The following is a 21,918-nucleotide window of genomic DNA, read 5'->3' on the forward strand; positions in this document are numbered from 1 at the left end:
ACCCTCATTTTTTTGTTAACAGCTGCCTCATATGTCCAGTCCACTCCATTCCAGAGAAAACCATTGTTGTCTCTTTCACAGTTATGCTTTCTGGGAAGATGCCCTGGAGAAGGGAATAGCAACCCACTCCAGTATTCTTGCCTAGAGAATTCCATGGATAGAGGAGCCTGGTAGGTTATAGGCCACGGGATTGCAAAGAGTTGGACACCACCGAGTGACTAACACACATATACACATCTATTACATATACATTATATACACCTAGAAACTAATGCAAATATATATGAGACTATATATTCACCTTCATTTTTTGTTAACAACTAAAGTAGCATGGCATAAACACTGTCCTGTACCACTTGTCACTTAACAGAAGATCTTTGAGATTGTCGATACCAATTCTCAGAGAGCTGGAAGCTGTACTAACTCTTAAAGGTTGCATATAATATTCCATTTTATGAATAGTCCAGGCCTCTAACTTAGATTATTTGTAATCTTTTATTATTGCAAGAAATGTGGCATTGAAGATCTTTGGATAGATGTCATTTTATACACATGCCACTATACCTGAGTATAAATTTTTGAAAGTAGAATTACTGGGTCAAGAACATTGCATATTTTAAAGCTGGATACATATGCCAAATTGCCGGCAACTTCATTGATTTGGATGAGGGTACCTTTTTCCTCCCATACTGATAACTAATTTTCTTGGTGAAAAATTTAGCTCATAATTTAGCTTTTCTCTTATGTGAGAGGGATTGGGAATCTTTTTCTAAGAATAATGTATATATTTTTTGTGTGTCAGCTGTTTTCCATGTCTTTTGTCCATTTTTTGTGTTTGGGCTGTTAGTCTTTTACCTGTGGTTTGTACAAATTCTTTATAAATCATGAATATTAAGCTTTTGTGATATGTTATAACTATTTTCTCAGTTAATTTCGATTTTGGCCACCATTCACTGAGTCCTTTTATTGTAGGACAAACCCCCTAGTGGTCATTGTACTTCATGTCAGCTCCCTAAGGTAGCAGTAGTTCTCTATCCTTTTCTACAGAGATAGGGAGGCCCAGGTCTGTTGGATACCAAAGCTCATTCTTAACCAGAACTCTTTACCCCTCTATACACACTATATTAATATAGCATCATTCCAGGTTGCCAGGCACTTTTGGAACTATCCTTTCTAAAGTTTGACCAGCATTCCATCAGTTCAGCAAATTGCAGTTTTCTGGCGCTGATTTTAATGACCACACATTTTCACTGCCGGCAGATTTTTACTTTTCTAGACAAAATTGCAGTCAGTGCATTTCTCCTAAAGCTTCGCTCTCCAAGATGCACCACAATGGCACCAATATTCCTGCAGGAGATAAGGGTACAGTGTCCGAAGGAGCTAACAGAGGGACCTTTTGAATCTGTGATCCTTGATGGAGGGACCCAAAACAGACTCAGGGCAGAAATGAGGTTCCCAGCTTAGGGGTACTATATTGGCCTTTCCCGTACATGGTTACAGTAGCTTCCTCTGGTTGTGGAATGAAGCATACCATATATTACAATTCCAGATTCTCCTCCATTCTAAAGCCTTCTTTTTGATCTGTATTGGAGGCGGTTTAGAGGGTGCAGTGGGAAGGTGAAGGGCATGGAAGTTGGTGAGCGATTCCTTTTTCTGTAGAATAATATTTCTTCCAGGAATAAATGCGATCATGGAACATAACATAGCTGGGTGGTCTGTACATCCTCGTGTGTTCTCCCACACCCCCTGCTCTGTGGCTTTCAGGGTCCTGAACTGAGGAGGTGCCACTGAGTCTGGATTTCCTGCAGCCTTTTGAGGGAAGTTACTGTTAGGTTCCCGTATCATCCCTTTTCTCTCGATAAATGAAGGTCTGGTTATGTTAGCTTCCTGTGTGCCTGTGCTCAGTGTGTCCAACTCTGCGACCCTGTGGACTGTAACCAGCCAGGCTCTTCTGTCCATGGGATTATCCTGGCAAGAATACTGGAGTGGATTGCCATTTCCTCCTCCAGGGGATCTTCCCAACCCAGGAATGAACCTGCATTTGTTGTTGTTTTTTAATCGCTAAGTTCGTCTCCGACTCTGCGACCCCCATCAACTGTAGTCCACCAGCTCTTCTGTCCATGGGATTTCCCAGACAAGAATACTGGAGTGGATTGCCATTTCCTCCTCCAGGGGAATCTTCCCAACCCAGGGCCAGGGCTAGAACCCGCATCTCCTGCATTGGCAGGTGGATTCTTTTAGCACTGAGCCTCCTGGGAAGCCCCTTAGTTCCCTGTACTTCAAGCCAATTAGAGATTCTTCTGGGTAAACAAGCTCCTATTTTAAATTGTAAGTATTCCCATCAAATTTACGTCTAAGTGCAAATTCCTTTAAACCCCTTGGCTCCATGCTGAGATGTGGCACCTTTTGGAGGTGGGACTGGAAGGAGGCACCCCTCTGAAGGAGGGAGGGCAGCAGCCTGGAAAGGAGAAGGTGGCCCTGGCCATGTAGAAAGGACATGTGGAGATGCCCCAGCTGACATCTGAGGAAGCTGAGGCCCAAGCTTCCTTCAGTGTGTTGCTTGAATTAGGTCTTGGAGCAATTTGAAAAGCTGCAAACTTCCATCTTCTCTGCACCGTGGAGAGGGTGCCTACCCCATGCTGACCTCACCCCTCCCTATTTTACAGTTCAGGCGGCAGGCTGGGTAGCACCATTTGAAGCCAGCCTCTCCCTCCATCGTCTGCTGCATCTCAGCAAGTCCATTTGGAACATTCTATCACACTGCTGCTAAGTCACTTCAGTCGTGTCCGACTCTGTGTGACCCCACAGACCACAGCCCACCAGGCTCCCCTGTCCCTGGGATTCTCCCAGGCAAGACCACTGGAGTGGGTTGCCATTTCCTTTTCCAATGCATGAAAGTGAAAAGTGAAAGTGAAGTCGCTCAGTCATGTCCGACTCTTCGCGACCCCATGGACTGTAGCCTACCACGCTCCTCCATCCATGGGATTTTCCAGGCAAGAGTACTGAAGGTACATAAATGGGATGGCTCTATTTAGCAGAATAAACTCCATCAACTAAAGAGATAAAGTTCTGACCAGGGGAATGTCAGAGACAGAGCGGAGTTCCTTCCCGGAATCCTTGAAATCTCTTGGCAAAGGTTTTGAGCAGTTTCAAAGAAGCAGCTGCCCCCATCTGCTATCTGGCTTTCTCTTGACTCTGCCTGCCTGCTCACCAGAATCAGAACGATCCTGGGCTTCACCTCTGTCCAGGGGCCATGCCAATATCACAGAACAACAAATTTAGGGGCAGAAAGGAGATGCGGGTGGAGGGGTTCATCTAGCTTGGCTCCTTTATTTTACAGAGCAGAAAACAGACCCAGAAGAAAAGCCTGGTTTTCCTAGGGTCACGGAGAAGCAGGCACGTGGTTTCAAAGGCAGTCTGTTACTGCCTGCAATTCGCTATTTAATTCTTCCCCTTTTATTTTTAGCGTACTTGCTGGGTCTGCTCCATCCTGAACTGCCACGGGTGCCTTCCAGGGGACCAAGCCCTGCCTCATGGTTGGGATTTGTGGATTCCAGCCAGATCTCTGTTCCCAACCAGCTGTGTGACCCTGGGGAGGGCGTGGCTCCTGAGGCTGAGGCCCGCCCCTTGGCAGAATGGATGAGGATCCCCACCTTGCAGCTGGTCAGAGGAGGGTAGAGAGAAATTATGTGAGCTTGTGTGACCCAGGGCGGCCCCCAGGAGGCAGGCAGTAGATGTTGAGTGAAGATCGAAGTAGCATTGATGACCTTCCCACCCCAGCTGCTCGGTCCTCACAAATTGCACTTTGCTTCCCAGCCAACCAGGACCAAGTTTCTTGCTCCCAGTGCAAGGCACCTCAGAGACTAACACAGATCAGGCTACCACAGCTGGAGAACCAAACTGGCAGTGCACAGTTTTCATAAACTCAGAAAACCACCCCTAAACTTGGAGTCTGTGATGGGAGGGAGGATGGAACATGTAGCCTCGAAGTGTGGATACTGCCGGATTCTGCTCTGTCCCTTCCCATCGGGGGACACGCCCCCAACCCCACCCACCTCGCTGCCTCTCGAAGCATCCCCTGCCAACAACTCACGTGACTGCGTCTGTACTTTTGTGGTCTCCATCTAGCTTGCCGACTTCATTTCTCCCTCTGCCTCTGAGAACAAACCATTTTTTCTGGAGCACCTTGCCACAGAGCATTTTTCCTAATTTCACCATATTTTTGCAGCCAGAGGGAGGGGTATGTGGTGTGTACAAATATGAGTGATACGTGTGCATGTGTGTGTGCACAGGTGCACATATGTGTGAGCATGGGTGTTGGTTTGCTGGGCCTGTTGCGACAGCATACCACAAAGTGCACAGCTGAAGCAACAAATTTATTGTTGCACAGTTTGAAGACAAGACGTGTCAAAGCAAGGTGTTGGTGGAGGTGGCTTCTTCGAGGGCTACAGGGAAGGCTTGTTCAAACCCCTCTTCTTGGTTGACGGACCCCTGTCTTCTCTCCCGGCCTCTTCACATTCTTTCTAGGCATGCCTCTGGGTCTAAAGCTCCTCCTTTTATAAGGCCCTAGTCACATTGGATTAGGGCCCACCTGAATGACATCACTTGAGTTGATGATCTCTGTAAAGACCTTTATCTCCAAATAAGGTCACATTTTGAGGTCCTGCATGTTAAGACTTCAACTTACAAAGTTGGGTTTGAGGGAACGCAGTTCAGCTCATAACAGTGTGCATGTCTGTCTGTGTGTTTGTGTAACAAACCATGACATCTCAGACTCCAGTCAAGAATGTATCTATTACTTAGGTACTAGCGCTTTAAGAGCACATGTTGTACTCCCTGGTGGTAACAATGGTTGAGAATACGCCTGCCAGTGCAGGAGATGTGGGTTTAATCCCCGGTCCAGGAAGATTCCACATGCCCTGGAGCATCCAAGCCCGCACATCACAACCACCGAAGCCCACTTGCTCTTGAGGCTGCAAGAGCACATATGATTTCCTCTTTTGCCAACAGGGCAGATTTAAAACAATTTTTTACACACCTCCTCGTGGGTACACTGGGGCAGGTGTGAGTATGTAGTGGGTCCTGGGTACCACTCCTGCCTCTTGGCTCAAAATCACCTCTTTGTGGAGGGCTGTGCCTTGCTCTCTCATTCCTGAGCAGAGCAGTGGCACTCTGGGTATGGGATGTCCTCTCCACACTTTACTTTAGACCCTAGGTAGCATCTTGAAATACATTTGGCGCTACAGTAGAACATTCCAGTTATTCCAAAGGGCAGGGCAGCCTAACATCAGAGTTTCCATAGCATAGCGCTCCCTGGAGACTTGGGTATCACCCAGTCAGTCACTGAGAAACTCCTGGGTATTTCTAAATAAAGTTCAGCTCATTAAAAATGTCATTTGGATGTTGTAAACAGTTGTAAAGTACACTATACGTTTAGCTTCACTGGTGGCTCAGAGGGTAATGTGTCTGCCTGCAATGTGGGAGACCCGGGTTCTATCCCTGGGTCAGGAAGATCCCCTGGAGAAGGAAATGGCAACCCACTCTAGTATTCTTGCCTGGAAAATCCCATGGACGGAGAAGCCTGATAGGCTACAGTCCATGGGGTTGTAAAAAGTTGGACACGACTGAGCAACTTCACTTCATACATTTAGCTTCCTTGTCAAAAGAGACTGCCTGGGCTTCATCCACGCTGGTGATTCCTTCCCAGACTTGTGTTCCCGGGAGAGTCGCAGGGATCTGCGATGCTGCCCTGCCACCGTCTTTGGACCGTTTGCTGCTTCGCCAGGATGACTGCTCCCAAACTGACCCCAAATAGATGGCCCCACAGGACTATACTTGATATCTGTCCTCCTCTTTCTACTTAGTTCACTGTGAATCTCTGTGCTCTTTGTCTCTTCTAAAATCTTAACTGAAGAAAATGAGTTCTGCATGGCCCTGATAGCCCTGGAATTCTGATTGACTTTCCAGTCAGCCAAAACCCTAAATTATGCCCCAAACTTTACAGGTTAACCCAGGGTTCTGGGCGACCAGGTAAGTGTCCACCCTGAGGCAGTGCTGGGAACCAGTCATTAACGAAGCATGAGCCTTAGTGTGTGGTGGTAAGGGTCTGCTTCTCTGGTGAAAGAGCGAGGGGTGTATGTGAGGCAGTTCTGTCTCCCCAAGGCACATGTGGATCTTCTCTTGTTTTCTTCGTGGCAGAAGATACTAGTTAGCCCTGAGAAAGGGGAAACCACTCCCCCCAGACATCCCATGAATTTAGCACTCATCCCTGTCTTCAAATTCTGTCCCATTTCAACATGGGGTATAATGTAACCACTGAAAATATATCAGACCCTGACCCTTAAAGAACATAGAAAGTACTTGTGAGATAATGTGAAGTGAAAAAAATATTTGGCTACAAGATTGCCTATAGTGTGGTCTCAACTCTATGAAATACCTATTTCTAAAAAGGAGACGCATGATTAGCTCCCTTTCTCTGATCCTCTGAGTGGAGGGAAGATGAATGACTTTTATTTTCCAAATTTTCTGCAGTGAGCATTTATTATTTTATACACACATATATAAACCCTAAAGTGAAGTTGCTCAGTCTTCCGACTCTTTGTGACCCCGTGGACTGTAGCCCATGAGGTTCCTCCATCCATGGAATTTCCCAGGCAAGAATATTAGAGTGGGTTGCCATTTCCTTCTCAAACACACATATATAAGCTGTCCTAAAAAGTTTCTTTAACTGGATGCAGTCTGTTTAACCTGGATCTTCAGGATCTGTGAGTTTGTTTTTTTTTTTTTGCTTTGCTGCCTTTAACATCACTGAGATATTCATTCCCTGCCTGCCCAAGGCCCATCTCTAACTTTCCAAGAAGACAGCCCTAACGGGCTCCTTTGAGCATCACTAGCCTCCCACCTTGCCACTCAGCCCTGGACACAGGGAGTGGACGAGCGCGGCCTCTGGCTGACTGGCTGCTGCCCTCCAGGCTCGGGCCCACTAGGGAGTGGCCAGGCCTCTTTGAAGGGGGTTAAAGTTCTTCTTTGTGTGAATGACCTTTGAGGGAGTGGAGGGAGGGCCAGCTGTGACCTCACAGTCTTCTGTCAGGAGACTCAGAAGGAATTTGTCCAGCTTGAGCCAGGGCGCAGGAAACCGCCTGGAAAAAGAGGCAGTTCTGAGCGGGGACGTGTGAAGCGGGCACTCTGGGCAGGGTAAGCCGAGTCTGCTGACCTAACTTACTGTCCTTTGCTTTCTGATCTGCAAGGAGAGGGTTCCCTCGTGAGGCCAGAGTCTCTATAGAGGAGGGACTCAGGGCGGGGACTGTGGCGCTGTGCTGTGGACGCCTTTCCTGCTGGAGAGAGAGTGGGCAGCCAGGCTTGGACAGGAGACTTGCTTCTTTTCTTACTAATCTTGTCAGACTCCCGGCTCTCTGAGCAGGAGCGGCAAACCACACATACAGCGCGGGCAAAGGCACCCACCTCCTCTTTGCCAGAAAATGCTTTGAAGATGGTGCATGAGTGTGTGCATGTGCGTGCCTGAGTGTGTGTGTGTGTCCCCTTTTCCACATCAGAACCAAGTGGCCCACCAGTCCTGGTGACTGTTTCTCTTATTTAATCTACAAGCCCACGTTGTAGAATGTGCCACATTCATAGAGTGACTTGAGCCTTCGCAGGGGAACATGTATGCCCATCTGCTGTGGGACCCAGGGCTATGGGAAGAAAACTGCATCAGCTCTCTTCCTAAGTACAGGACTCATCTGTGGACAAAGAGTTAATCTCGAAAGCCTCTGGCACCGTTTTTTCCTGGCTCTGTGTTCACACAGTGGATTTTTGGCCCGGTCCACGGTGGAGCCCAGCTTTTGCTCTCTGCCGTTACTGGTTGGCCAGGCCTGAATCCAAGATCCCAAACTATTTTAAAACTAAGGACACAGCTAAGTTATACAGGACTGAAGCCAGGGACTTGCTTTCAGCAGAATCAGTTAGCCTAGAAATTTCAGGCTGCAGGAGCCAGAGTTCCCTCTGTGGCCTTGACCTTGGTTTATTCTGGAGGTGGGGGACTGTTCTATGAGATAGTTTCATAGTGAAAAGGGTCTTCTGTGGGAAGAGCATCTGAGGACTCCTTGATAAAGAGCTTGGAGTGTATCCCATCAAGGAAGAAGTGAAACTTGCCTTTCTTGGAGCTGAATTAAGGCATCTTGCCTCATTCAGGGGAAATCTCCCAGTGCTTCTCAATCCCTTTGGTAGGGAATGGGTCTCCAAGTGACTGAAGAAATTAAGCCTTTCACCAGCGGCTGCAGTAGGGGCAACAGCTTCTTTCCTCACCTCTTCCCATCACACCCCCATCACACACAGACTCTTGCGTTTCTTTCAGAGAGAGCCCAAGCTGTAAATGTGTTCATCAAACCACACCTTAACATCTTCCAGATGTGCAGCCTGACATCTGAGCCACTGACTTTTCAGCAGGGTGAAGGGGATGCTATTAATAGGGCGGGCTGCAGTGGTGGGAGACTCCCTTTACATTACAAAGGGGCCGCTGCTTTATCAGGATTGTCCTCAAGTCAAGACACAGCCCGGCCTTGTTTCCAATGGAAGGGGCTTCCAGAAGTGTTCTCGTGCCATCGTCTGCAAGCCTGGACCTGAGACCTGAGCCAGAGAGAATAGCAGGAGGGTGACTGCTAAGTTGATCAAGACCAGAGAAGCTCTCAGAAAGAAAAGCTGAGCCTGTAGGAACAAAGTTCTTTTTAGGACTGTCAGAGTCACATTTAGCCATAATGGCTTCATGGCAGGACGTCAGTGGGGTGATGGGGGGTTGGGGGAGGAAACCCAGAGGCAGAGTTAGTGTAAGCCCCCTCTATTAGGGGTCATGTCATGATCCCTGAGCCCATCCAGTCTAAATTTAGCTGTAAGTACCCTGGAATGCTGGGGGTCTGAGATCTGCCTCTTGTCAGCCAGGAGCTGGGTCTCTGGCCTCCTTGGGGAGTGGCCCGCCTCCTGGCTTCCCACGGCCAACACCAGCCTTTGGTGTTACAGGCCGGAAGACGCTCTGCCGAGGGTGGGGGGGGGGGTTTGGGGGAGAGGAAGTTCTGCCTGGGAGTGGAATGCAGTCCAGGTTAACTCCGGGGTCACTCCCCTCCACTTCCTGGCCCAGAAGCCTGGAGCCCAACCCAGGAAGCAAGCCATCCTCGGACATTCCCACTCTCCGTACCTTCACAGGGGTGGGTGGAAGGGGCCACTCAGGGTCCCAGCGGCTTCTCTAGTGGGGATGGGGGTGGGAGAGGAGGTGCAGGCCAGCTACTGAGGAACCCTGGTGCTCCCAACTTCCTTCATCCGTTCTTCTCAGCCTGCCCCATCTGCCACCTTGAACAGACCAGGCGGTTTCCTTCTAGTTACTGTTGTAGCAGTCTCTCCACTTGTTATCTCTGCTATCTTTATGTGAATCTGTCCTCTGTCTCTCTCTCCAAGGCTGTAAGCTCCCTGCTGCAGTGTGAGGTGCACTCCAGAGCCCTAGGGTCCTCCCAGGGCCCTGGCACAGGGCTTGTCACTCTACAGGTTCTCAGGAAGTGCCGCAGAGCTCTGCCGTTACCTCTTCAGCCTCTGTGCTCCCCTTCCACACTCCTTGGGTTCCCTCGGGCTTCAGTCTGTCTCCCCCAGACCTCCCGACTGGGGCTCCACCCCATGCCTCCAAAGCTGATGAACCTCAGCAGCCCCAGGAGGACATCTTACCAGTGTCTGGGCATCCTCCCCCTGCCAGGTTGCACCCTCTCCTCCCATTTGCCGTCCTGATGGAAACTTTGGCCAGAAAATAAAGAGCCCTGAATAAACCATTAAAGACAGCCACTCATGGCCTAAGGAACACAGCAGTTGTGCCCTGTGTCTTAAAAACTCAACTTAGGAAAGACAGGCAGGACAAGAAAAGGAAACAGATGCCCTCTGGTTTCACAACCATGAGGAAGTTTTTCTTCGTACCGTGCTCCTCTTCCTAGGCCAAGAACGAGTTCATACTTTTGGTGGAAATTTAACTAGATTAAAGGATCAGGTCATTTATTACCTGGGGAAACGTGTTTCTAATTTAAATATCGTGGCTTTAGTAGGAAGTAATCTGGGTTATTCAGAGCAGAGAAATCTGCTTGTGCAGCAGGCGCCTGATGTTTGAGTGAATTTGGGTCACAGTGCATTTAGGCTAGGAGCCTGGGAAGCTGGTGACAGACATCGTTAACAGCAGGGTGTTGTGTTAGTCGCTCAAGAGTAGGGTGTTGTGTTAGTTGCTCAGTCATGTCCAACTCTTTGCAACCCCATGGACTGTAGCCTGCCAGGCTCCTCTGTTCATAGCATTCTCTGTTCATGGGATTCTCTAGGTAAGAATACTGGAGTGGATTGCCACTCCCTTCTCCAGGGGATCTTCCCAACCCAGGGACCAAACCCAGGTCTTCTGCATTGCAGGGGGGTTCTTTACCATCTGAGCCACCAGGGAAGCTCAAGAGTAGGGTAGGGAGGTAGAGAATCGACAAACAGAACAGAGTGAGTAGAAGCATCTGCTTCTCACTTGACCTTATAGCAAAGGACACCTTTCTGGCGTCCCCCTGGGCCCAGCCAGACCTGCTAAGGACAATGCATTGCCTTCAAAAGTGCTTTCCGTGCCTGATGCCCCCAGCCAGAGGCCCAGGTGTCCTGGTAAGAGAGAGCAGAGTCATCCGTGGCCTAAGCTGAGCAGGCCGCAGGCCCCTGATGTGTCCTCTGTGCAAGTCAAATGGCTCCTAGAACCTTACCTGTGCTGCCAGCTGGTGCTGGGGAGGAGTCGCAGCCTTGTCCACTGCCGTGACTGGGATGTGGGATTTCCTCTGGATGTCATCAGAGGAAGCAGAGGACCCACCTCAGAGGCCAGATCCCCAGATTGAGCAGGAGGTCCGCATCTCAAACTCTATCCAGAGGGTCCTGCAGGTAGAGCAGAAGACGAGAACTGAAACTAGGTCTCCAGGGCATCCGGTTGGTTTTGAAAGGGGTCCTCGACTTGTGAAGCCAAGTTGTATACTGTGACTTCTAGAGATTCAGGTGTGCAAACCATCAGCCTGAAAGTCACAAATGATCTTCAGATCCATACACCTTCATAAGACTTCCCTTGTCATTTTGGAAGCTTCCAGTCATGGACAATACCTTTTGAGGTACTGGGATAGAATTCAGAAGAACTGACCTTCCTTTAGGTCCTGGCTGTGCAATTAATTAGCCAGGGGATCCTGGGACAATCTCTCTAAACCTTTTTTTTTTTTAACTTTTTAAAATTATGAAAATATGATAACACATTTATATGAGACTTAGAAAATACAGAACAAGGTTACATATAGTTCTACTATGTGCACGTGTGCATTGTCATTTCAGTCGTATGTGACCCTCTGGACTATAGCCTGCCAGGCTCCTCTGTCTGTGGGATTCTCCAGGCAAGATACTGGAGTGGGTCGCCACGCCTTCCTCCAGGGGATCTTGGAACCTACATCTCTTATGTCTCCTGCATTGGCAGATGGGTTCTTTACCACTAGCACCATCTGGAAATTAGTTGGGAGTTTCAATATCAAACTCTCAAAAATTAATAGGATGAATATACAGAGAAGTAGAAGGATACATAGTACACTTGGTCTAAACCTTTTATTCTCCCCTTAATTATCCCACTTAGCACAAGCCTCAGGGGCCCTTCAGAGAAGGCAATGGCATCCCACTCCAGTACTGTTACCTGGAAAATCCCATGGATGGAGGAGCCTGGTAGGCTGCAGTCCATGTTGGACACGACTGAGCGGCTTCACTTTCACTTTTCACTTTCATGCATTGGAGAAGGAAATGGCAACCCACTCCAGTGTTTTGCCTGGAGAATCCCAGGGATGGGGAAGCCTGGTGGGCTGCCGTCTATGGGGTTGCACAGAGTCCGACAAGACTGAAGTGACTTAGCAGCAGGGTCCCTTGGGAGTTAAAGAGAGCTGAACTCCTGTAGGAGAGCAGGTGCCTATGGAACGAGGTATTTCTGATTCGATCCTGGCTGACCATTCTTGGCGTATGTGTTCCAGATTAGGGTGTCTGCTCCTGGAATGTAATTTAAGCTAACTTCAGACACATACACACATAGCTATATTATATTGTGTCTGCCTGAGTATTTTAAAGTAAATTGTAGACATCCTGACCAGCTGTTAGCTATTCTGGGAAACCAGGAGGCCAGCAGGGCAGGCAGATATTACATGCCAGATTGTTAGGTCTCCACCTAGAGATGGCGGTCCCCCTCCACCTGGGGAAATTCGATCCTTGGGTTGGGAAGATCCCCTGAGGAGAAATGGCAACCCGCTCCAGTATTCTTGCCTGAGGAATCCCATGGACAGAGGAGCCTGGCAAGCCACAGTCTATGGGGGTCGAAAAGAGTCAGAACTGAGTGACTGAGCACACAGGTATACATGCATAGTCTATTTCAGAAAAGCTTAACAGTCCATTTAATGAACATTCATTTTATCTGAATTTGGAGTCAGGCTCACCTTATCTGAAGCATGGAGAAAATTCTGGTCTTATCTTCAAAGGGAGCAGTGAGTATTTATTGGTTTAAATATGACATCATTTAATGATGTCAAACCCAGACTCCTGCCAGATCCTTGCACAGAGGGGTTCCTAGGCCACTTCCACTCACCTGGTATAATGACGTGGTGGCTTTGATCACATCAGGCCATCCAGCACAAAGGTAAATTCTGCCTGCTGAGACAGAACTCAGGAATTTGCTCTTTGGTTATAATTGTTCCCTAACTTTACAAAAACTCAGGAACTCTGAGGCAGAATTGTAAGCCAGCAATGCAGAGTTGTTTATCTCTTTAAGGACTTCTGCCCTGATTAGAGTTTAGAACTCTGCTCCCTGAGATAGATAGAATCAAGTCTCAGGAAGAATTTTCTGAATTTGTGGAAAGGAGCTGAGGCCTCATGTAACTAACAGGAAGGAGAGCCTCTTTCCTGTTTACACTCCGCAGTGTCTAGATTTTTGTGGACAGTATTGGAAAGCAATCACCTCAGATTACACTGAGACTCCAAATTTGCCTGTAATTAGCATTTTTAAAATGTTTGACACATCTCAGACATAACTGGTGAGACTCATTATTTCCAACTCAAGGCTAAAACTGTTTTGTTTTTGATACTGCAAAAATGTACTGCCAAATGATGTTCTCAAGATATTTAAACTTTTGAATTGGGACAGTTGTTGCTAGTTCAGAATATATCCTTGGAAAAAGGATAGAGTTTTTAAAGTTCTTTAAAAAAAAAGCTGTAGGGCATCTGCTCCTTCATTATCCGACATGAGAACCATGAAGCATCCAGGAGAAGGGGATGATGCTGACCAAGTGTTCCTGGGGATGCTGTGGAAACAGGCTCAGTTACTCCAATCTCTGTGATCAGCAACAAGAGGTTAATATAGGCAAGTGTTTCACTTCACCTGACCAGACTAAGTAAACCCCAAAAGAGATTTATGACTTCGTAGGAAGTATGGGAAATCCAGTTTTTGTTAAGATAAGGGTGTTGTCTCCTGGAACTTATTGTTGCTGCTAATTCATCATGACCCTAAAGAATAAGCCTCCTGCATTTTAAATGAATGAATCCATGACTAACTGAACTATAGAATTAATTATATGCCTTTCTGCTTCTTTCTATGTCACAGTGCCCTTTTTCTTGTCATGTCAACTATTGTAAAGTGTTTTCTGTTTTAGTAGAGGAGTATTTTTCACCATATTTCAGTCCCAGCAGCTTCCTACTATTTTCCCTCCCCAAAGCCAAAGGGACAGAAGGAAAGCTCTACTTACTCCCATGAAAATATTAGCAGTGAGTCGTTGGCCAAATGAAGCTGCAGGTGGGAGTGTCATGGGCAGTCTGATTTTCACCATAGCAGTACTCTGTCTCTTTTTGTTGCTCAGCTTTCCATGGAGCAGGCTAATTTTGACCTAGGTTTTCCTGACGTTTGAATGGCAGCCAATAAGTTTCACGCATTCAAATTTCCTGTAATTCTTAAATAACGTAGAAGTTAACTGACAATCACTTTAACAGAAGAATGTTTAATTAATGTTCTTTAAAGGACAGTAGCAGTTGTCTCTGTCGTGTCTTTTTAGTTCATTCTAAAGGGTGGCTCAGGGGTAAACCATCTGCCTGCTAATGCAGGAGATAGAGGTTTGATCCCTGGGTTGGGAAGATCTCCCATTATGGCAACCCACTACAGTATTCTTGCCTTGAAGAATCTCATGGACAGAGGAACCTGATGGGTTATAGTCCATGGGGTCACAAAGAGTCAGATAGGACTGAGTGAGTGAGCTAAGATAAGAGCCACTAGTTAACAGTGGTCCCAAATAAAAGATAGTAGAGATTATAAATCTTAAGTATCAGACTTTGACAAAGACCAGATCAAGAGTGGAAGGTCCTTTGAAACCAGAAGGTTTTGACAAAAAAGGAATATTTATTATTATTGTCTATTATTGAAGAAGGAATACATATTATTTGATTGATTAAGTGTAAAGAAGAAGGTGGGAAACAGTGAAGGAAGCCCTCCTCAGTTTGTGGATAACCTTGGTTCATGGTTGACCAGTGAGAGTTTCTCAACATTCTGACAGCAATGCAGAGCATATAGCATGAACTTCCATGTTTTTCTAGGTATTATGAACAAATCCATAATCATCACGTTTCTTGAAAGAATTCTGAAATGAATCCACTGAGGATTATCCTAAGTGGTGTTTTAATAGTGTGTTCTAGTCTTTAATAATGTTTAAATAAAGGAAAATTATATAATATTGCAATTTGCACTATATTACATCAATAATAGCAGGTCCCTCTAGACCTAAGACGTGAAACAGAGCTGACAAAAGTATTAGTGAAGTACTTGAAGGGAACTCAAATTAAGCTCACAACTTACCGCTGAATTTTCTGAGATAAACCAGAGAACTTTGGTATGAAAAAATATGATCCTACAGTTTGAAAATTAATCTTAACTAATGCCAAATAAACTGACATGCAATAGATAACTAATGAAAAATATGATGCATTTAAAAACATTAAAAAAGATACAGTTTTCTTATTTAACCACAAAATTGGAGCTGTCACATATAAAGCATTTGAGGAACTAGATGGGAGGTGGTGTTGTCTAGCCTTTCAAAGCAACATTCACTCCTTAACTAAGGAGCATTGTTTTGATGTTGTTCCAGGGAACAGAACTGTGTGAGTCAGTGGCTTTGGTTCTGTGTTTATAGTGCACATGGTCAATTACAGCCATGCAGTGGGACACTATAGCTCTCAAGGGGCCATTGAAGAGATTTACTGTTTTCCAGTATTTTATTTTGGAAAAATTTTCCTAAAAGTTTCCTGTCTACAGAATAATTGCATTACATCTGGCAGAGAATCATGTTTTCAAGATTGGTTCCTGCAAAAGGGCCTTCTTGTTATAGTTGGGGACGTTACAGATAGTTCTATTAACATTTCTGCAGAAATCTGCCATGAAATATTTTGAAAAGTTCTGGTACAATTGATTGTTAATCTCTTCCACTTCAGAAATTATTTGAGCAATGTCATCAGATGATCCAAATCCCAATTTACTTTTAAATGTAAAAATGGAACTAGCATTTAATGAAAATTTTCTGGACACCAGGTAAGCAAAATGGAACCTATAAAATTAAGAAAGTTTAGGTACTTCTTACTGTAACAAAATGAATATAAGAAGGCCTTTTTAGAAAAGAGAAACCTCTATTCAGAAGATTCTGTCATTGTTGTTCCGTTTTCCTTCCAGTTCATTATCAGCTCATGTCTCAGGTTCACATCCATAAGCAATGAGGTCGCTAACTCTGATTTCTGTTTTCTCTTTATTCCAGAAGCCTCCCGAGCTTTCTGAGGATGATACCCGGCTAAAACACGAGAGAGACAACTGTAGTGCCAAAGCCCTGGAGTCTATCACCAGCTCTCTTCCCCCAGATCAGAAGAACATGGAAATTGAGGTCTCTGTGGCAGAATGTAAGAGTGTTCCCGGAATCACCTCGACTCCACATTCCGTGGACCACCCCTCCCCTTTCTACTCAACCCCCCACAATGGCCTCCTTGCTGATCACCACGAATCTCTGGATAATGACGTGGCCAGAGAGATCCGATATCTAGACGAGGTGCTGGAGGCCAACTGCTGTGATTCCACTGTGGACGGAACCTACAACGGCACATCCTCCCCGGAGCCTGGAGCAGCCATCTTGGCCGGAAGCCCAAACCCGCCCGCCCCCGCGGCTGTCCAGCCGGAAGCCACCGAGAGGGCCGCTGGCAGACAGGCGCCTCCGCCCCTGGGGCTCCGTCAAAGCGACTCTGACACCATGGCCGAGGGCAGAAGAGCCAACGGCCACCCCCCTGAGCAGCCCCGAGACGCACTGGGGGACAGCCTGCAGGTGCCCGTGAGCCCCAGCTCCTCCACCAGCTCGCGGTGCTCCTCCCGGGACGGGGAGGCGACGCTCACCACGCTCAAGAAGGAAGCCAAGTTCGAGCTGCGTGCCTTCCATGAGGACAAGAAGCCCTCCAAGCTCTTCGAGGACGACGAGAGTGAGAAAGAACAGTACCGTGTCAGGAAAGTGAGGCCTTCGGAAGAGATGCTGGAGCTGGAAAAGGAGAGGCGGGAACTCATCCGGAGTCAGGCGGTGAAGAAGAACCCCGGCATCGCCGCAAAATGGTGGAACCCTCCGCAGGAGAAGACCATCGAGGAGCAACTGGATGAGGAACATCTGGAGTCACACAAAAAGTACAAGGAGCGCAAGGAGAGGAGGGCGCAGCAGGAGCAACTGCTGATGCAGCAACAGCAGCAGCAGCAGCAGCAGCAGCAGCCCCCACCGCAGCTCTGCACGGCCCCCGCCTCCTCACGGGAGCATCCCTCTGTGACTGACCACCCAAAGGAGGACATCGTCACGGAGCAGATAGACTTCTCCGCCGCGCGCAAACAGTTCCAGCAGATGGAGAATTCCAGGCAGACAGTGGCCAGGGGCCAGAGTACACCCAGGCTCTTCTCCATCAAGCCCTTCTACAAACCTCTGGGGTCCATCAACTCAGACAAGACACTGACCATCTCCAGACCAGCTTCTATCGGGGCACCTCCTGAAGACTCCTCAGCAGCCAGGGGGCAGAAGGCCCACTGTGCCCCAGAGAGTCAGTCTTCTGGAGGAGGGGCCCAGGGCAGCACAGCTCCCCAGGGAAAGGAAGGGCCGTACAGTGAGCCCTCTAAACGCGGGCCCTTATCCAAACTGTGGGCAGAGGATAGTGAGTTCACGAGTGTTCGGGCCGTCCTCACCGTGGTCAAGGATGACGATCCTGGGATCTTGGATCAGTTTTCAAAGTCGGTCAATGTCTCTTTGACTCAAGAGGAGCTGGACTCTGGTTTGGATGAGCTGTCGGTGAGATCCCAGGATACCACAGTCCTGGAGACCCTGTCCAATGACTTCAGCATGGACAATATCAGTGACAGTGGGGCCTCCAATGAGACAACCAATGCCCTGCAGGAGAATTCACTGGCCGATTTTTCTCTGCCCCAGACACCCCAGACTGACAACCCCTCAGAGGGCCGAGGAGAAGGGGTCTCCAAGTCATTCAGTGATCATGGTTTCTATTCCCCTTTGTCCACACTGGGAGACTCTGCGTCGGTTGATGACCCCTTGGAATATCAGGCTGGTCTCCTGGTGCAGAATGCCATTCAACAAGCCATCGCTGAGCAAGTGGACAGAGCTGGGTCTGAAACCACCAAAGGTGGAGCAGAACAACAGGGACCTCAAGCAAGTCAAGAGAAAGCTAGCCCCAGGGCTCCCAGCTCAGAGAAGCCTCAGAGCATGTTTGAACCACCTCAGGTGTCCTCCCCTGTTCAAGAGAAAAGGGATGTATTGCCAAAGATTCTGTCTACTGAAGACAGGGCGCTCAGGGAAAGGGGGCCCTCCCAGCCACTGCCGGTGGTACAGCCCAGTGGCCCAATAAACATGGAGGAGACCAGACCAGAAGGGAGCTACTTCAGCAAGTACTCGGAAGCGGCTGAGTTAAGAAGCACAGCTTCGCTCCTGGCCACTCAGGAGTCCGATGTAATGGTTGGGCCCTTCAAGCTGAGGTCCAGAAAGCAGCGGACTTTGTCCATGATTGAAGAAGAGATCCGAGCAGCCCAGGAAAGGGAAGAGGAGCTGAAGCGGCAGAGACAAGTCTTGCAGAGTACCCAGAGCCCCAAGGCAAAGAACGCCCCATCACTGCCCTCCCGAACGTCGTGCTACAAAACTGCTCCAGGTAAGTGAAGTGTCGCAGACCAGAGACAGTTGCTGCAGAAATCGGTGTTGTTGATTCCAGCTTACAGTGTTCTGTGTGGAGCCACCTCTGTGCGTGGCTATCTCAGTGTCAGGGAGACACTGGTCCAGGGATCCCAGTGTTCAGAGACACACAATGGGGATGTCAGAGTGTCTTCTGGAAGACCCTTGAGCCTGGATGGTGCTCGCTGTTTCCCAGAGGATGTAATGGCTCCTTTCTTGTCCTTCTGCTCTGGTCTTCCTGTAATATGGAGAACTGTTCTCTGTTTATTGTTCTCTCTTGGTTGAGCTAGGCTATGTGTGGTGCCAACCTAGAGTTGGCCGTTGTGTGGACTGTGTTGACATTAGTAACTTGACCCTCTGTATCTGCAGTTAAATCAAGCCTATCTGGTTTGGGAATGTCTTCTAACTCCTTCTGGATGCTGAGTCTCTTCCCAGCAATGACAGTTAAGGGTTGGTATTGCAGATTGACCCATAGAAGATGTTTCTGTCCATCTTCTGTATAATGGGGTTTGTCTTTCCTTAAGTCACCATAAAGCAATTAGTTTGGAATCAAGGTCATCACATCTATTTGTGTTCTGTGACCCTTTTGGAGAAGTTGAGTTCTCTATGTAAAAGACAAGCCTCTAATCTCCTTCCATTGCTTGGACAGTTCCCTATCTTGAATATTTTGTATAGATGGTTGATGTTAATTTCAGTGATAACTATTGTTGCTACCATTATGGATAACTGTGATTTTTATTTTATTTTGTTTTATAGTAATTTTTATTTCCCATTTGGATATGATGTTACTTGGGGCACCACACATCCTGCCACAGAGAAGGCCTGCTCAAAGTGTGGTCTGAGCTCATTTATGAGTATTCTTGGTCCATGCTAAGATCAGTCCAGACATTGGTAAAGAGTTTGAAAACTCTTGGAGCAATTTGGTACTGTCTTCAAATCCAAGTGTAGGATTTTGTGGGTTTTTTAAAGTATTGGTCCATAATGGATTGGGCAGAAAAACTATTCCTTCACTGGAGAGAATTTCAGAAGTGTTGCCTTGCTGTATAAGTACTGTATTTAGCTTGGTCTGTTCAGACCTTGGGCTTCCCGCGTAGCTCAGTCAGTAAAGAATCTGCCTGCAATGCTTGAGACCTGGGTTCGATTCCTGGGTCGGGAAGATCCCCTGGAGAAGGAAATGGCAACCCACTGCGGTATTCTTGCTTGGAAAATCCCAAGGACAGAGGAGGCTGGCAGGCTACAGTCCATAAGGTCGCAAGAGTCGGACACAACTTAGCACTATCTTTCTCCTTTTCTTCTTTTTCCAGACCTTAATCCCATCTTGATTCCTTAATCAAGATCAAATCTATAATGACACAAGTTAACTCTTTCCCTATTAACCTTTAAATTTTGAAACAATCTCTAAGCTAAAGGAAAGTCCCCTGGTGAAGTACCAATATCGTTTTTATTCAGAAATGTTTAAGCTGCCAACATGATGCTCGATCACCCCCAGTTTTGTAGACTGTCCCTCGGTTTGGGTTTGTCAGATATTTTCACGTGATTATGTTCGGGTTATGCATCTTGGGTAGGCATAACACAACGCTGCTGCTTATTCTCACAGTATTCAATCAGATAGGACATCGTGTCAGTTTGTCCCATTACAGGGGCAGATGTTAACTTTTTTCACTTAATACTGAGTTCGATGGCTTGATTGAGGGAGTGTTTGCCAGGCTTCTACACAGTAAAGTTACTTTTTGTGATTAACAAGTATTCTGTGGGGAAATACTTTGGTTCTATGTATGTAATCTTCATCCCTCTTCATAATAGATCGTCTTGTGGATTCCTGTTATATTTAGTAGGTTATAATCCATTTCTGTTATTATTTTTATCCTTAATTACTCAAATATAGTTCACAGGAGCCCTTTCAAGCTAACTTCAGTGTCCTTTTGACATGTCTCCATGATTCTTTGGGCATATCTTTACTTTCTGGTGCTGCAAAATGTTCCAGTCTCATCTTATACTTTCCTGACCCTGAATTCAACCCTTTCGATAAAGAGCACTAGTTCTTGTTAGTGGAGAATGGTGGTATTTTTAGTGGTATTTAGAAACCAAGATCTGGGTGCTTGGTGTGCTCACTGCTATTAGATAGGCACTGCTCCCAGGCACTCTAAATGGTCAGAATTCTATCTATTGATATATCAATTAATTGATCTACCTACCTACCTACCTATCTTACCTACCTATCTACCTACCTACTGAAAACCATGACCTCACCCTGATACCTTTAATTTTAATCTAATACCACATGGTTCATTTTCTCTCTTTGCAGATTTGTAGCCTTCTCCTTGACAACAAGATACCTGGTTCCTATTCTTCTTCATATATTTATTATTTGATCAGTTCCCCGCTATGGAACCAATCTACTGTTTTCCTCACCAAACATCGACTCCAGCACCACTTTTTAGGTAGCCACTGCTGTCCCCTGCATGTTCCTCGCCCATCTTGGACCCAGCACCCTATATTGGGTCGCTCGTCTCCCTGCCCACCTTGCTCTGGCTCCCACACAACACTCTGGGCCACTGAGGCTCCTGCCCCACTGCTTGCAGAAACCTGTCTCAATCAGCTCCACCTAATGGCTTTTGGACTAAATTGTTCAGGAAGGAAAGGGGAGGGAGCAGGGAGAGGAACAGCATGGTGACTCTCCTGATATGGTTTTTAATTCCTTCAGGTTACAGGGTAATAGGCAACTGAGTGAGTGAGTGAGGCAAAGAAAACTTTCAGGGGACGTTTTTTTGGCCTCTGCTTAATGGTGACTTGCTGGCTTTCCCTAAAGGTCCTTACTTGTCGAGTTCACTTCAAATTCTTGTGGGCTGGCCTGGCACAGAGATGGCAGTTGGGCATTCTATATGGTATCTTGGAAAAAGCTTTGGTACCACTTGAATTCAGCCCAGTCTGGGGAGCCTACCGTCACAAGGGTGTGATTGTAAAGGACCGCCATAACCGCCTGCAGTCTCACTAAGGGAGGATGTCTTTGCAGGCACCTCAGCAACTTCTGCTCATACGGCAGGCAGGCAGATTCCATGGCTCTCTGATTCAGTTACAGCTGTTCCACTTAACTAGAACCTTCTGTACATTGCATATGCTCAGTGGTATTTTCAGTTGTCTTCTCTCCACCTCTTAACTGAACCCCTTACCGTATTCCTTCCATATTTTTCTAGCACACAAACAAAAATTAAGACATTTCAACACTTTCCTAACCTGCTGTGGTTTGTCAGGCTTCCCGCCAGACTTTAAACAAGACAGAATCCTAAGGTATGCCCCCTGCAGCCCCATATTGATCTCCTTGTACTTCCCCCCATGCTAATGTTAATCTCCTCCCCCCATATTCCACCCCCGCAGGGTTGATTCCTGCTCCTTTAGTAAGATGGTAATTCATCCCTGCAGGCCTGCTTGGGTCTGTTTGTCACACTGAGCACAGTCATGATAATGACCTGATTTGCAGCTCATTTCTTCATGTTATCTCTAGAACACTGAAAGTAAATGGCAGGACTTCCCAAGACTTAACAACATGGATTGAAAGAAACTGAATGCAAAAGGCAATTTTTTTCTATCCGTGCCTGGAAATGTTTAGATTATTGTTTGGCCAGCCAGCTTCTTAATTCGTGATCAG

The 21,918-nt window shown here is 47.0% G+C and overlaps 1 protein-coding gene across 8 annotated transcripts in view; it reads left to right on the top strand.

Annotated features, from left to right (window-relative positions):
• PALM2AKAP2 (PALM2 and AKAP2 fusion) overlaps window positions 1-21,918 on the top strand; it is a 507,547-nt gene that overhangs the window by 457,137 nt on the left and 28,492 nt on the right. For 7 of the 8 annotated variants that reach the window (XM_040237431.1, XM_040237449.1, XM_040237459.1 and 4 more), the window contains one exon: window positions 15,837-18,252. In XM_040237431.1, the coding sequence (XP_040093365.1) occupies window positions 15,837-18,252 (2,416 nt within the window). Of the gene's footprint in view, window positions 1-6,688; window positions 7,195-15,836; window positions 18,253-21,918 lie in introns of those variants that run through there. The other variant, XM_040237490.1, reaches the window with a different exon arrangement.

The sequence above is a fragment of the Oryx dammah genome, unplaced genomic scaffold, assembly GCF_014754425.2.
Source record: "Oryx dammah isolate SB20612 unplaced genomic scaffold, SCBI_Odam_1.1 HiC_scaffold_1, whole genome shotgun sequence".
NCBI classification, from domain to species: domain Eukaryota; kingdom Metazoa; phylum Chordata; class Mammalia; order Artiodactyla; family Bovidae; genus Oryx; species Oryx dammah.